Source organism: Zalophus californianus, chromosome 1 (assembly GCF_009762305.2).
Source record: "Zalophus californianus isolate mZalCal1 chromosome 1, mZalCal1.pri.v2, whole genome shotgun sequence".
In the NCBI taxonomy this organism is placed as follows: Eukaryota; Metazoa; Chordata; class Mammalia; order Carnivora; family Otariidae; genus Zalophus; species Zalophus californianus.
This window is the reverse complement of record NC_045595.1, coordinates 164,270,070-164,286,799: the sequence shown is the minus strand read 5'-3', so window position 1 is coordinate 164,286,799 and position 16,730 is coordinate 164,270,070. Positions and strand designations below refer to the sequence as shown.

The following is a 16,730-nucleotide window of genomic DNA, read 5'->3' as shown; positions in this document are numbered from 1 at the left end:
GGGAGAGAATCTTCAAACCAACTCCCAAAGGCCAAAGCAGGGCTTGATCTCAGGACCTAAGAGATCATGACCTTAGCCAAAACCAAGAGAAGGATGCTTAACTGACTGAGCCGCCGAGGCGCCCTGAGGCTTCTTTAAAAATAATTTTGAGTGGCTACACAAAATCTTCTAGACCATACCTCAGATATACCTGAATATTGTCATGACATTGCTAAACTGCCAAGTCTCTGCTTCTCTGAAGGGTGCCAAATAACTAAAATAGGTCAACAAATTTACCCATAATTTTACATGACAATTTTAAGAACCTTTTATTCTTTTTAGTACTTCCATGATTCTTTTTTATATTTCTCACTCTGCAATAAGGCAAAAAAAAAAAAAAAAAACAACTCAATTGTTACTAAATTAAAAGAGAAAAAGTAGAAACTCTGTAGTAACAATAAACTGATTTTAATGCAGCCAGTGATTCTTAATAAAATGACAATTCTACCCAAAAAGCCATGGAGCCTCACATGGTCAGGAATTTGAAGCTTCTGGGATAAAAATTATCCAAAAATGATCATACACATAACAGAAAGAATTCCTGATGTAAACTATGTGTATCACAGTATCACAATATTTTAGTATCACAGATCTCTAATTCTCCACAGTTCCCATTAGGATAAATTACATTCTCTGAGAATTAGCAAACCATCACCTGATAAAAATGCTTTGTTGATCTGGTTATGTCCTTTACAAAACAGACTCAAGAAGCAAAACTATCCACAGTTCCTATTCCAAACCACACACACACACACACACACACACACACAGAAAGTGAATACATAGCACTTTATCCATTCAGTTGTTAGCAGAGAAAGTTTTCAGTGCTAGGTGCACACAAAGCAGATTGCTGAATAAAACCTCTGCCCCTCTGAGCACTTTTCTTCCACAACTCTCTTCCTGCTTCCTTCATTACCTGAAAAGAATTCTGACACAGCCAACAGCCCACCATCGCTATTAGACCTTGACTTCTGCTTTAATTATTATTTAAAGTTATCAAATTCCTAATATGTTTAAATAAAGGGATGGATTTGATATGAAATGAGTGAACTGTTAGACATTGAAAAGGTATACTGAAAATCCTCAGGAGAAACATCCAAACCCATGTGTGTGGTGCAGCAATAATCTTGAACTTCTAGATACTTCCAGATAAGCATACTCTCAACAGCTTCGCGAATATAATTGGAAGCAGACCTTGCTTAAAGACAATTCATATTGTACTCTCAAGGTGATTACATACCATCCTCCTGAAAAACTAAATCATTGTGAAGCATTACAATATCTGTAAGTTGACTTAGATTTTATGGAGGATATATTTGTATGTGAAGAAAAAAAGAACGTTTCATCTTTGTTGATTATGTGGACTAAATTTACTATAATTTATTTATTTTCCTGAGTTCCCCTGAATTAGAGTAAAATCCCCATGTAAGAATAGATAAATTAACAATGCCCTTTAGATTAATAATGCATTATTCTTTGCTGAACCTTTTGCTCTCTCTATGAACAATTTTGTAATCAAGAGTACTGAAACTTTGCATTAACTTTTATTGCTGGCAAAATTCATTGCTAACTATAACATCCGTAAACATTCGTAGTAGGCAGTTTTAGTAGATGGTTACATAAATAGCCACTTTTAATTTATTTGAATAATCACCATTTTTCCTTCCTATTTGATAGTCTAAGGAGAAAAGACACCTAACACAATGCTTCACACCCCAGCTCATAATTAAATTCTTAAATGAGGCGTTAAAAATTCATGACATCAAAACTTATCAACTCAATGAGAAGAATGAAAAGTTGGCCCCTTTTTCCCTTCTGAAAATAAAAAGAAGCAAAGAGAGTGATTTAATGGAGATCTAAAATTACTTCTCCTTTAAACTATACCTCTATCTCTATACAATGTTTGAATATTTAATGGTCTTTTAAAGGACTGTGATTCTACAGTATCAGAATCTCCCCCTACATAGGGAGGAACGACGGATGCCTTTAAAACTGAGCAGTGACAAAAGCATGTGGCCAGTCATCTTTAGCCTGCCGATTTATACTATTTCCCAAATAGCTTTTACCATCAGACATTTCCCTCAGCTCTTCCTCCTGTGTCTTCTTCCACAGGTCTAATCCCCATCCCAAGATCACTCCGGCCATTTACTCTTCTCTACTTCTGATGTGTGATAAAAGGGGCTGTGGGGGAAAACAGCAACAACAAACAACAAACCTCAACTTATTCTCTGGTTCGAGCTTCAATTCTAAGACTGAACTATGCTAACTTAACCACCTCTTACTGATGTGTCCAATATTCCTCAAAATTGCTACCATCTCCATTCTGTATAGAAATGCAGATTTAGTACACGTATATAAAACTTCTTGAGGAGAAGAGTAGGAAAACGTTTATTAATCCTGAATAATAACAGTTACGTATTTTCATTGCTAGGGATACACTTGATTGGAATATGTGAATTTCAAGTGTGGCTAACTGTCACACTGAAGTTCTAAAGCCAACTAATTATAAAAAACAATGACCATATTAGACATATAATCTGACTTCATCCATGTATATTTTCTAGATGTAATGTTTGAATTTCAGCTAGACCTTTAAAATGCCACACTGTCTTGCACAAATTGCCCACCTGTTAATATTGTTACCTGTAGATTACAAAAAGGTTAATCCATTTCATGGAGACATTATGGGTTAAAAAAATTAAACGAAATATGAAATAAAAGCTGCCACAAAACATTTAATTTTTATTTGGATGATATAATTAGGAGTATTGACTCTTTTGATATAGAAGTGATAAAATGCAGCCTATTACATCTCCAAAGTTCCAAAGTTTGCTCATCTTCACTACCAAAAGATAATTCTATTAGAGATATCCTTAAAGAAAAGGTTCCCACCCTTATTTTTTGTTTTGTCCTAGACAATTCCTCTCACTATCAGCCTAAACAAAATCAAATATCTAAATGAATAATTAGACTAAAGTCTTACAATGCATTCAAAAGTCAAAAATGTCATTTGGATTATTTGCTGTTATTAATTCTGATCATTAGCACAAACTTCTAGAATTTAACATAAAATTAAAAAAAATATTTTATTTATTTGAGAGAGAGAGAGAGAGAGAGCGCGACAGCAGAAACACAAGCAGGGGGAGTGGGGGAGGGAGAACCAGGCTTACTGCCGAGCAGAGAGCCTGATGTGGGGTTGGATCCCAGGACCCTGGGATCATGACCTGAGCCAAAGGCAGACGCTTAACAACTGAGCACCCAGGTGCCCCGATAAATTTTTTTTTTTTCATATTGATCTGGAGAGCATCTTAAATATAGAAATAAATAATAAGAGCAAAAGTAGTAAAGCGGAGGTTAACAGGTTTAGGAATATGTATGTTGTCAAACTGTTCACCATAATAAATAAGTTGTATTGATTTTCATGCTCATCTCCTTGTGTCCTCAAGGACACGACACACCGTTCACCGTTCCACTTTTTTTCCTCATTTTAAAGAACATAATTCACTACATAAAATTTGGAATTATAGGAAAATATAAAGAGGTTTTGAGGACATGTACACACAGCCATTGGTGATGTTTCCTAATCACATATACACGTTTTTAATCTACTCTATATTGGCTAACAGTATTATAGCAAAGGAATTCTAGCTGCCATTAAACATTCTTCATGAATATAATTTTAAAGGGTGAATTATATGGATATACCAACAATTTACATAATCATTTCCTGCCATGAACGCTTGGGCTATTCTCATTTTTTTTCTATTATAAAGTAGTAATATAAAAAAGTCTTTGGTCATACACATTTTAAATTTTTTGTAGAGACTTTGACTTTATTTAATTAAAAAAACTTTTCATTTGACTATAGTTGACATGCATTTTAATTTTTAAGGGCAGAATCACAGGATGTTTTGAGCATAGGATAATAGGCTCATAACTAAACTAGGTAAAAGTTTATGAATATGCATAAGACTTTTTGCTGTCCAGATGGTAAAAATAATTTATTCTTCTACCAGTTATGTGTGATGGTTACCACTGCACAAACCTCAAAAGCATAAAGTATTTTTAGTTTTGGATTTGTTTACTTCAATAGTTGACTGGCATTTTAGTAGCACATGCTGATGTTTCACTTTGAACTGCTTTAATAATTAGAAAAGAATGTAACATTTTTTGCCATGTGTATTTCTTCTTTGGCTTACTGGCTTTGCATGTTCTTTGTCTCATTATCTATATTATATTCTCTTAGGTACCTCTCATTGATTGGTATGAACGATTTATTAGGATAGTGAACCTCTATTATGTTATAATTATTATAAATAATTTTTTCCCAGTTTAATTTATTTTCTTCATTATTTTATGGTAGAGACTCTACCTCTGTTCTTCTGGTTTTAATCTCCTAATGAATAAATAAAATCTAACTAGTGCAATAAGAAGGCATAGTTATCAAGGGATACTTCAAAAGATCATGTCCAATCTGCCACTGCCTTAAATGGAGTCCTTTCTTGGTCACTCTATCATTATCTGTCTACCCTATTAAGTTAGGATAAAGAAATGGAAAGCTATGGAAAAATTAACTAGTTAAGTATAGGAAGTGGGATATGAACATGGAATTAACTGTACAGAATTTACTGCACAATATAAAACAACCATTTACATAAATGCAACTACAAGAGTTGGGAAGATGGAACCATGCTTGCATATTACAGAATGGTTGATTTTTATAATTTCATTCCTTTATCTTGATTTTGGGTAATTCTCACTTTTTTCTCCTATTACACTTGCTTTCAAAACTTTAGAATAAATTATCCTTTTTCATTTCAGCTCCTTTCAAAATACAAAAGCTGAGCACCTAAACTCCTGTCTGTATTACCATCATACCAGCATATTCATCTATCCTAACAATTTCTCCTAAGTTCTTTAATACCGGTAGCGATGAGTACGTCTTTAACAAATTGGAATCCTGGTGCTCTAGAAATTTAAAGACCACATCTGATTCTTTTATGTCTGCATACTTACCAATTTTTCCTAGCCCTTTGCTTCCTGAAATGAATAAATGCTATTCTTTATTTCTCTAACAAACTTTACAGAATTCTTTAGCACTCAGAATAGGATGCTAATGACCACCATAATGAATAGGGAAATCCGAATTTGTAATTTTAACAGAAAATCCTGAAAGAAAAGGCCTAAGAAGTAAAGTAGTCAAAAGCCCATCTCAGGACGCTCAGCAATTACCAATAATAGTCGGGGATTCATTCTATTTTAGTCACTCTTCATTTTATCCACACCTTTTCAAAAGCAATTTTATAAAACCTTTAATAAGATCCATTATTATGGAAATGGCAAAACATTTGGTAAGAAACCTCAAACCCAGGCAGGCTATTATTAAAAACAGGACAAGAGAAAACCTCTCCAATTACTAATAAGATGAGAGTACTCACAATCCCAAAGATAATCAAAGTCAATTTTATAATATTTCTAACAAGATTTTTACTTAATGAATTTTCATAACTGAACAGGGTAGATCCACATATTATAAGGATGATGAGAAGAACTCTTAGAAGGTCAATGTTTTCCCTAAATGCAGGAAAATTAATGAAGGACACTAAGAAAACTTTTATCATTAAAATATAATATTTTAAGTATAGTTTCCTTGCTGCTAACTATCCTTTTGGTTCTTTTCTCATGTTAATTTGTGAACATAAAACCTAGAGTCTTTTAAAGAACAGCCTATACTGAATACTATTCTGAGGGTATCCATTACAAAAACATTTATCACACACACATGCACTGATTCATGTGAAGTTATGACTTAATGTTATCTATTTTGGAATACCTGTACCATTTTTTTTAGGTAATAAACAAAACTTATATGAGGAATGTGATGTAAAAGCAATAGAATCATGCCCTGTTTATCCACAGTCCTACTTCCAGAAGCTTTAATCTGTAGCAATTTAGGGAGAAACTGAGGGTAAAAGAGAAGTCCTCCCAATCTGATCTACAGATTCAATGCAATTCCAATCAAAATCTGGGCAAGTTATTTTGTTTGTATCGTCAAACTTCTAAAGTTTATACTGAGACAAAAGACCACAAATAAACCAACATGATACTGAAGAAGAACAAAGTTGGAGGACTGACACTACCTGACTTCAACACCTACTATAAAGCTACAGCAATCAAGGCTCTGTGGAATTGTCAAAAGAGTAGCCAAATACTTCAATGGACCATAATGAAGGGCCCAGAAATAGACCCAAAGAAAAACGGTCAACTAATCTGTGACAAAAGAGCAAAGGTAATACAGTGGGGCAGACACTCTTTTCAACAAATGGTGCTGAATCAAATGCACATCCACATGCAAAAAAAAAAAAGACAAAGACTTTATACCTCCATTCACAACAGTTAATAAAACCCCTAGAAGATAAACAGGAGAAATAAAGATGACCTCGGGTTTGGTGATCACTTTCTAGATACAACACCAAAGGCGTGATCCATGAGAGAAATAACTGGTTATATTAGACATAACTAAAATTAAAAATTTCTGCTCTGTATAAAAAACCATCAAGAGAATAAAAAGACAAGCTACAAACTAGGAAACAATATTTGGAAAAGACACATCTGTAAAGGACTGTTATCCAAAATATACAAAAAACTGTTAAAACCCAACAATAAGAAAATGACTGGATTAAAAAAATGGGCCAAATACCATCACAGAGACTTCACCAAAGATATACTGATGGCAAATAAGCATATAGAAAAGATGCTCCTCATCATATATCATCAGGGAAATGTAAACTAAAACAATGAGATACCACTATATACTTCTTTGATGGTCCAAATCAAGAACACTGACAACACTAAATGCAGGAGAGGATGTGGAGCAACGGGAACTCTTATTCATTGCTGGTGTGAATATAAAATGATACAGCCACTTTGGAAGACAGTTTAGTGGTCTTAGAAAACTAAACCTACTCTAAGTGTATATTACTCATTGAAAGAAACCAATCTGAGAAAGTATGTAGTGTATGATTCCAACTATATGACATTCTAGAAAAGGTAGAGCACAGAGGATTTTTAGGGCAGTGAAAATACTCTGCATGATACTATTATAGTGGAAATGTGTCATAATACATTTGTCCAAAACTGTAGCCATGTATAACACCAAAAGTGAACCCTAATGGAAACCATGGGCTCTGGGTGATAATGATGTATCAATGTAGGTTCATCAATTGTAACAAATGTGTCCCTCTGATGGGGGATGTTGATCACGGGGGAAGCTACTACACATGTACGGGGACGGGGTATGTGAGAAATCTCTGTATATTCCCTTCACTTTTGCCATGAGACAGATGGTTGCTGTGGGTGTCATCAAAGCAGCGGACAAGAAGGCAGCTGGAGCTGGCAAGGTCACCGAGTCTGCCCAGAAAGCTCAGGGGGCTAAATGAATATTATCCCCAACACCTGCCACCGCAGTCTTAATCAGTGGTGGAAGAACGGTCTCAGAATTGTTTGTGTCAATTGGCCATTTAAGTTTAATAGTAAAAGATTGGTTAATGGTAACAGTGCATCATAAAACCTTCAGAAGGAAAGGAGAATGTTTTGTGGACCATTTGGTTTTTGTGTGTGTGTGTGGCAGTTTTAAGTTATTAGTTTTTAAAATCAGTACTTTTTAATGGAAACAACTTGACCAAAAATCTGTCACAGAATTTTGAGACCCATTAAAACAAAAGTTTATGAGAAAAATAAATAAATAAATAAAACCACTCTAAAAGTCTAAAATACAGAAATGAAACAAAACAAAAAAACAACCAGCCTCCCCACCCCAAAAAAAGTCCTCTAAAGAGGGGGAAAATTTCTGCTGCATTTTTTTCTATAAGAACATAATGTAAAGCGCCTTGTTACCTCACTAAGCACGCAGGTATTTGATTTGTGTATAAAATGAGGTGCGCTATTTTAAATTATTATTATTGTTTACATTCCACTAACAACCTCCAGAAATTTTTAGATACTACAAATTAGAAGCAGTGAAGAAGAGGTAAAGGGTTAGAAACTTAACCCTGGAGAGCTACTGAGTAGAGGAAGAGTTGCCTTCCCTGAGGTTTGACGGGGAGCTGGTTGATAAAATTGCACATTTAAAGAAGTGCAAACAGCCTGACAAGTGAAGTAACCTCAGAGACGCTGCTCCATTAAAACCTTAAACACTGTTAACTATGCTGATCTATGCTGCTTCCCCTGGAAATTCCTGTTTTGAGGACCTAATCCCCTGGCTTGGGACCAGCCTTCATAGCCCTGAAATTTCTTTGAAGTTTATATTTTACTTTAAACATCTATATGAATTTTGCATCCTGATCCAAATATTGTATGTGATTTTAATTTAAATGTATGGCTCTCCTCTCTTTGTGCAAAGCGCCCCCCCGCCCCGAAATCCATAGCAAATGTAAGCTTCAAGAAGTACCTCAGGCTGACTGTAATGGCTTCTTATGCCCTTTGATTCACTCAGCTGCATAACCAATTTTGAAAAGTCAGGGAAGGGTGACATATAATTCAGAAATATTTCCATAAAAATGGTTGAGAAACAAGAACATTCTGGGGATTAAAGGAATAAATTTCAGTCCCTGAAAAATGCCCTCAAGTGAAACCCACACTGCTTTGCAAAAGACCAGGTACAGCTGGTTTGAACAACAAACAAGTAGTATTGAGTTACTGTAGCTCTTCACTGTACTTTAGAAACTACTTAATTATTTCAATTTGCTTATGTGGAAAACAAGACTATTGTAAGCTTATCTAAATTATTTAGTGATTAAAACAGTATTTCAGCTGAAATGAGGGCAACTTTGCATTTTCTTTGAGTTTTAAACCTAAAGGATGATTTTATGATAAATTATTTTACTGTGGCCATGCCATGAAATCATAACAATGTAGATATTAATATAGCAAAGAAATGCAATCAACTGCTTGCCAAACCAACACAGTTTTGGTGTCTAGTTCTTTCTAAATGATGACAGCTAACAGCACCTAAGAGAAAAAAAAAAAAACTTTCCATAGACATCTCAAAAATACTGATATTTAATTCTCAGAAGCACAGCAGTATCTCGTCTTAAATAACACTCTACAAAATAATGTTAGTAACAGCTAATACTTAACATTTACTATGTACCAGCACTGCTCCAACGGCCTTATACACATTAACTCATTTACTCTGAGTAGGGTTTCACAGACGAGGTCACTGAGGCACAGGGGGTTAACTAACCAATGCAAGGCACATCGAGATTAAGTAGAACATAAACCCAGGATGCTGGACTCCAGGGACCTTAAGAGGACTGTTCTTCACTGTCACTACTGATCATTCAGTGAAAACAAAACAAAACAAAAGAAAACACAAGAACCCCTTCTCAGTGACGTACTGTGTGTTAGGCACTATGTAAGTCTCTGGGAAGGAAAAGAAGGGCAAGGGCTAGGAGAGCAAGGCACAGCATCTGGTCTCCTGTCTACCTACCACAAGGAGGCTGACTCAAATGAGGTACAGGTGTTCAAGTGCTTGCTTCTCCTAAACTACTCATTATTTAAACCATTTTAAAGGAATCTGTAACGTCTCTGCAGTCACCTATAACTTCTTATAGGCCTTGGACAAGGCAGATTTTCCCTCGGTTAATCCCATACTGATATAAAAAAATGCTACTGTTTTGTACGGAGAGCTCTAGGAAAATCAGTAAACAGAATGAAGTTAAATGGCAAAGGAACCTGTTGACTTTGCATGGCTACTGTCACCCAGGACTACCCGCACTGCCCAGTGGGGGAGGTGAGGACTTCTGGCATGTGAGCAGAATAATTCTTCCTGGGTGGGACCGTTCCATGGCTTGCTGGAGGTCTCATTTCACCGGCCACTAAATGCCATAGGTTTCTCCCACCCCTGAGTCACCGTGAAAAGCAAAATGTCTTCACATATTTCTGAATACCTTCAGGAGGTAGACCGGCCTGCAGTTGAGAACCATGTCCTATATTTTGAATGTCTATTGTTATTTTTGTATTTCATTTTTGTTGTAAGTTTTATCTTTATTACTCCCACGTAGACCTGAGATCTGTGGCTGGAACCTCAGTCACATTAAAAAGGCAACATTTTCCTAAAGACACTGAAGTATGCACATAACTCTGTCCTCAGGATCAGGAATACCATGGGTCCTTTCCTCACACATTATTTTTGGGAAAAGCAAGAATTAGGTAATATATCAAGTTTTTAATTAGTAATATGTATTTTTTAAATTTTTTATTGTTATGTTAATCACCATATATTACATCATTTGTTTTTGAGTAATATGTATTTTAACCAATGATGGCAACATTAGGAGAATGTACAAAAAAGGATAAAAGGATGACTCCCTTGATCCCTCGTCACACCTGTATTTCTCTTTACATGGCCATTCATTAAAATTTTAAATATGATTTCAAGAAAATGTAACGGTTAAGACCCAAGGAATTAATCTCAGTTCATATACTTGGTCTGTCAACATCTTCATTTTTGAACGCAAATTTTTATTTTGTTTGTAATTTTACGTATCAGGTGAAAAATATGTTCTATCAACATAATTGCTGAGGAACTCTTATGATTCCTTACACCTTTAACAAAATGAAACAAAACTCTGACTGGCAATAGACACCTTTTCTTAGCTCTGATCTGACTGAAGTCAGAGAGAAGGACATGATCTTACCAATCATACCCTAGACTTCCTCTGAGGACTCACTCAGATCCAATTATCCTAGAAATTCTGACAGCTTGAGAACTCAGGCAGAGGTACAATTTCAAGCAAAATCTAAAACATCTTCTAGTTAAAAACATAAAACAGACTATTTCTAGGATGGTAACCCATCTGCTGTATTGTAGATTTATACATTCTGTTTGCTTCTGTAAGATTAGCATTAATATATTTATAAAAGAAACAATAAGATATTCTATATGTTCAGTATGCAACTATTTATAAACTCCAGCTACAGGATATCACCATGGTAACAGGAATAGACAAACAGCTCAGTCCTCCATGCTATGATAGAAGCATTACTAATTTAAAGTAATGCGATATGTTTAAGACAGGCAAAAATTAGTTCACAATATAGTCGTGAACCTGCTCATAAACAGGAGAAAGAGGAGTATTTGAAATAGCAGATAGAAGAAAACTGAATCATTCCACTGGACAGTGACTTACAGTCACTCTGGAAGTTGAGAGAATGAAATATTTTAAAAACGAATGAATGAATGAATAAGTGAATGAGTGAATGAGGCAAAAGAATGAAAAAACAGAGGAAGAAGATTCAGGTAGAGAGCTATTGTGTCAAAATGACAGTGTGATATTTGTTTATAACCTCAGCTGTTAGAACTGATAGAATCTACAATTTGATATTTTGTACATTTATATGCAGTCTTCAGTTTGGAATAAAGAAAGATGTGTTAGATCAGGTCACCGATTTCAAAGAGCATGTGAGCATGCATGTCCATTTATTATTTCACTTAATAAATATTTACTGCATGTGTTTACATACCAGGAAAACACAAAAAGAAAGAAGACATTGACACCGGCCTTAAGAATTAATAGTCTAATGGAGAAGGCGGTCCTCTAAATAAAACAAAACAATCTCGTGTAACTCCTGAGACAGAGGTACATATAAAGTGCTATAAGAACATAATGTCATAGCAACGTTTTTCCCAATTAGAACTGATGCTTGCATCTACACTAAAATTGAAGTTTTACTGAAAGTTAAGTGGCAGGGATTTATGAAATATAAAATTTACAATCTGTTTAATTGACTAGAAGCAGATAAATGCACATGAAGACATTTAGTTGAAATACGACTCTTCAACTTACAAACAAATAATTACAAGTTGTTTAAATTTCTCCAATATCTCACAACTTCCAGAGAGAAGGAGAGAAATCTGCAGTCGCGCTTTAGGAAATGACCCCAGGGACTACCAACTAAGCCGCTGAAGGGGGGGACTTCTGGAACAATGAATGTCTGAGACCACCAGTCTTCTCTTGGTAAACTAAAAAGAAGACCAGTGTAAAAACCTCTCAGCTCCCTGACAGAAAGCTCCCCAGTGTGCCAGGGAGAACAGAACATGCCCGGTCTTGTGACTGGGTGAGAAGAGGTAGGGAGACCACGAGAGTCGCCCTGAACATTCTGCTGCACGTCTTAGGTCACCAGTGATTCCCTTTGATTGTCGGGGCCACTGCTGAGCAGGGCCCAAGCTTCAATGTACTTCAGTGGGAAACAGACCAAGATGGCAACTTTCCCTAAACTCCTGGAGGGCAGCTACTGTTCCCCGCAAGCCGTTAAAGGATACAGAGTTCTTGAAAGAATTCCTCTTAAGACCCCGCTCTCCTCCCCTGACATCAATCACTGAAAGAAGAAAATCCATTTAGTAAAGAAAAGTGAAATGCCTTTTTCCTAGCTAGGAAACATTACCTCCTAGGTCATGTGAACTACTTGAGCTGCTGTATGTTTCTTAACGACTTTTCTGTTATTCCCTATTCATGCATTCAGTATATGCTTGCTGTGTCCTAGACCCGAGTCTTGCAATCTTTTTAAAGGGCTATATAGTAAATATTTTAGGATTTGCAAGCCAAGCCAAGATGCATACATAGATACATACATACATAAATAATCAAAGAAATTATGTAGGTACTTAAAAAATCATTTAAATATATAGCCATATAAAATGTAAAGTCATTCATAGCTCACAGAAAAACAAGCCAAGAAAAACAGGCCACAGCTTGTTGATTCCAGTGCTAGATCACTGTCAAATATCCAGGCCAAGCTAAGACCATTAGGTTATCAAATTAAAAGGAAAGGTCTTTTGTATCAAGACCTAGCTTCTTCCGATAAGAAACTACAGGGATGATCTAAGAAAGCTCTGTCCAACAGAATTATCTATTGGAGAATAGATATTTCTATTATATCAATAATAGATATCTCAATACCTATAGAAAATGTTCTATATCTGTACAGGTCAATAGGTAGCCCCTAGACACAAGCAGCTATTGAGCATTTAAAATATGTTCAATGGCACTCAGGAACATTTTATTAAACTTTAATTATTTTAAATTTACATTTGAATTAGCCACATATGGCTAGTATAACGGAAAACAGATTTAATAGTCATTATGTATCAATTGGCAGGTCACAACTTAATTTTGCTTGGGTTTTTGGTGACCCGTTAGGTAAGGGTGGGTGTAAATATTTTTATAGGGCATAAATATTTTTAGAATTTTATATTTTTATCAACAGATAAAATTTAAATTATTTTTAACTTCTGGTTAAAATTGTATTGGGGTCAGTCATTATTCATGATATACATTACATTATAGAACTGAAAAGACCTTCAGAGGACAGGTAGTTACACTCTATCAAGTACAATGTGTGTGACATGTTGCATAGAGGGCAAAAGAGGCATATTGGGTGATGGCTCACAGCTGGACTTTTGAAGTTAGGAAGATCTGGAATAAAGTATTGGTATTGGTTGGAATAAAGTATTGGTAAAGCAAGCTATTTCACCTCTTCCTCGGTTTCATCCTTTGTAATACAGGACAGTTAACAGTAGCTTCTTCATTGGGTTGGTGAAATAATCAGATGAGATCAAGGACCGAAGAACCCAGAACAGTGCCCTGTCACTGAAATCATCAATGTTACTATTATATTAAAATTAATAATACTGCATGAGGTATGTTCTAGCATATGCTCTATAATCTGACTTAGTAGAAACCATTTTATGACTCAGCATGGGAGGGAGCTACACATGTGGTTTGGGACATATCGCTGTATTATTATCCAAAAAACCTAAGTTAGAATCTGGTCTCTACAACCTACTAACGCAGCAAGTGACATGTGTAGTCTGCACCTCACTTCCTTATCTGAAGCATGAGAAGAATATTTACCTCTGCAAGTTGTTCAGAGGATAAAATACGTAAAAAAAAGCTTTGCTCATATAAAAGATACTGAGGAACAACTACTTCCTTCCTTCCATCTCTTGGATCAAAGGAATTACATGCTTCAAAACTAAGTTGTCAGGATTCAGGGGTAGAATCAAGAGTAGTTTCTCTGAGAGTTAAATTATGGCATTAATGAGTTGAAGAGTAGAAATAATCTCAGACTGAAAATGTCAGAGGAGCCATGCTGGTGATGGTGACGTATCTGCACATGTGAAAAATACCAAGGGCACCCATCTTTGTTGAGCATGGAATGCTGAAATACAGAAAATACAGGAGCTCACGAGATAAATTTTGATATCCTCAAGAAGGAGTAAGCCAAATAAATGCCTCATCTGTTTCCTGCACCATGGGTTTCCCTCTCACAGAGACAGATGCAAACGATCTGATGCCATTACACGTTATTATCACTCCACCTAGATGGCAAATAGGTTTCACATTACCTGCCAAGTCTTAATGAATTGCAGTGGAGGTTCTATAAGGCTGTGACCTCAGCAGGGATGAATGCCATGATTGATTAGCCCTGTCTGCCACAAGTCAGGAGGAGGGCTGCGATGGGGCACCTTCAGAACTTCTGAGTGTAATCCAAATTTCATATATCTTTTCTGTACACAGAATAACCTGATATCTAAGAGTCCAGTTCTCTTAATCATTACATTTCTGGCTTGTAAATTATTTAGTTGGCATTCTAGTTCATTGACTAGTCTTTTGTGAGCTTAGCTACCCCAACTGGGAAGCAGCATCCATTCTCAATAAATTGACAAAGTCAATTTTCTGAGTCAGTAATTTTGATAAGCAAAGCCCACACTATGGTAAACTCACAAAGGTAAATCTTATGTGACTTCTCAATAGCCAAATGGAAGGCTGGTTTTCCTGGTAAGAAAATAACTCGAACAGATACTTCCTTTAGACCTCAACAAAGACTGTTTTTATTCAGTTTCATCATTTCCAATTTTCATATTTTGTCTTAATTTTTTCTTCGTTTTCTTAATTTTTTCTACACAGATCTGCTCTTGCCAGTCTTAGACAATGTTTAATTCTATAGGAAAGCTCTCACCATCTCTCATTTTGAAGTTTAAAACCAGCAAGAGTACTTGGAGTAGAGACGTTAGTTCTTTCTCAGTCTAGGATTTCATCAGCCTGTCAACATTACCCAGGTCCTCACCTTCCTTTTGATTCTTCCACCTTTCTTTCCCAAGCCCAAATCAACTGAGTCCTAGCCCATCTGTGACAGTATCAGTCCTTTCTCGTGCCCCCACACCAGCCTGATGAAACCTGTGCTTTATCATTTTACCTTTCGAACATTTGCCAACCGATTCATCATCAAGGACTCCTCTCGGTCATCATCATCATCCAAGTCCAGCATGGGCATTCCAAAGGGGTCGATGATGCTACAGCACCTGGAACCTTCATCTCTTGGATCAAAGGGGTCCACGATAATGGGCTCTGTTCCTTTTATTTCACAGCGACAGAAGGGACAGCCCTGGCCATCCGACTCCTGCACAAACAACAACAAAAAAATGTGATTGGTCTTTGTTCAAATAAAACAGTGCTGAGGGGCCAATGTTCTTCAACTATAAGAAGTTGCAAACAAGAGGTTTTAGGGTAGGCAGTGAGAGTGAAGGAAGATCTGTCTTGAAGAAGTAATAGAGCAGAACAGGGAGCCAAAAAAATATATGATAAATGTTCAGTTTCTCACATTTTCAAAGAAAAACTTCTCCAAAAAAAGTTTGATTTGCCAAAGAAAAGGAGCCTAACTTTATTTTCCTGAATGTTCACTTACAATCGTAATGTATCAAAACTTGAGAGTCCTATAGAAAACTGGAAATTTAATCATTTCCCCCTTTACCAAAGGCTCCAGTGCTAAACTTCTATAAAAAGGACATTTTGAGGGCACCTGGGTGGCTCCAGTTGGTTGAGCCTCTGCCTTCGGCTCGAGTCATGATCCTGAGGTCCTGGGATCGAGCCCTGCATTTGGCTCCCTGCTCAGTGGGGAGCCTGCTTCTCCCTCTCCTCTGCTTTCTCTCTCTCTCATGTAAATAAATAAAATCTTAACAAAAATACTTTAAAAAAAAGAAAGGACATTTTGAAAAAAATTCATTATAAATAAAGTAGTAGTATCAATTAAACAAGCCATTCTGGAAAGTTCCTGGGCATATAACTATGGCTAAATATTTCCATTTAATTGCCTAGGTATTTTAAAATCTTGTTTTATAATCAGTGGGAAAAAAATAAAGTAAATTGACATCTAGGAACCATCAACTGTCCTGAGAGCCTGTCATTCTGACACAGCTTATTTGGAATATAACACCAGGTGAAATATTAAATTTTACCCCTCATCTTGCTTCCAAACTAGATACTGCAAAAAGATTTGTGTAATACTTTTAGGCCGGAAACTCATTTATTGGTAATTATTGAAGGTTTTGTCTCCCAATTCCATTTCTCAAAATTCATAATTGGCAAGAAAATAGAACAAGACTGTTTCCTCATCCTGCACATAATGCTGCCTTCCAGAGTAGATGGTATATGATACTCACCACCATATTTCTTTCTGCATTTTACCCTAATTTTAATCATGTGCTATTTAAAAAATAGTAAAAAGCATAACATCATTTTAAGGCAGAAATGGGATGAATTAAAACCATTTTAGAGATGAGACAACGGAAGCAAAGAGAGCTAACACCTTTAAAAGAACCATTCAGTACTTAACTCAAGACTGTCCCA

At 35.9% G+C, this 16,730-nt stretch overlaps 1 protein-coding gene across 13 annotated transcripts in view; it reads right to left on the bottom strand.

The window, feature by feature from the left end:
• The window catches only part of CBLB (Cbl proto-oncogene B), a 219,826-nt gene that overhangs the window by 65,130 nt on the left and 137,966 nt on the right, over nt 1-16,730 (bottom strand). For all 13 annotated transcript variants that reach the window (XR_003518269.2, XR_003518270.2, XR_003518271.2 and 10 more), the window contains exon 10: nt 15,301-15,504. Coding sequence is in view for 10 of the 13 variants with exons in the window: in XM_027585393.2 (XP_027441194.1) it covers nt 15,301-15,504 (204 nt within the window). In the remaining 3 variants the exon portion in view is untranslated. The remainder of the gene's footprint in view (nt 1-15,300; nt 15,505-16,730) is intronic.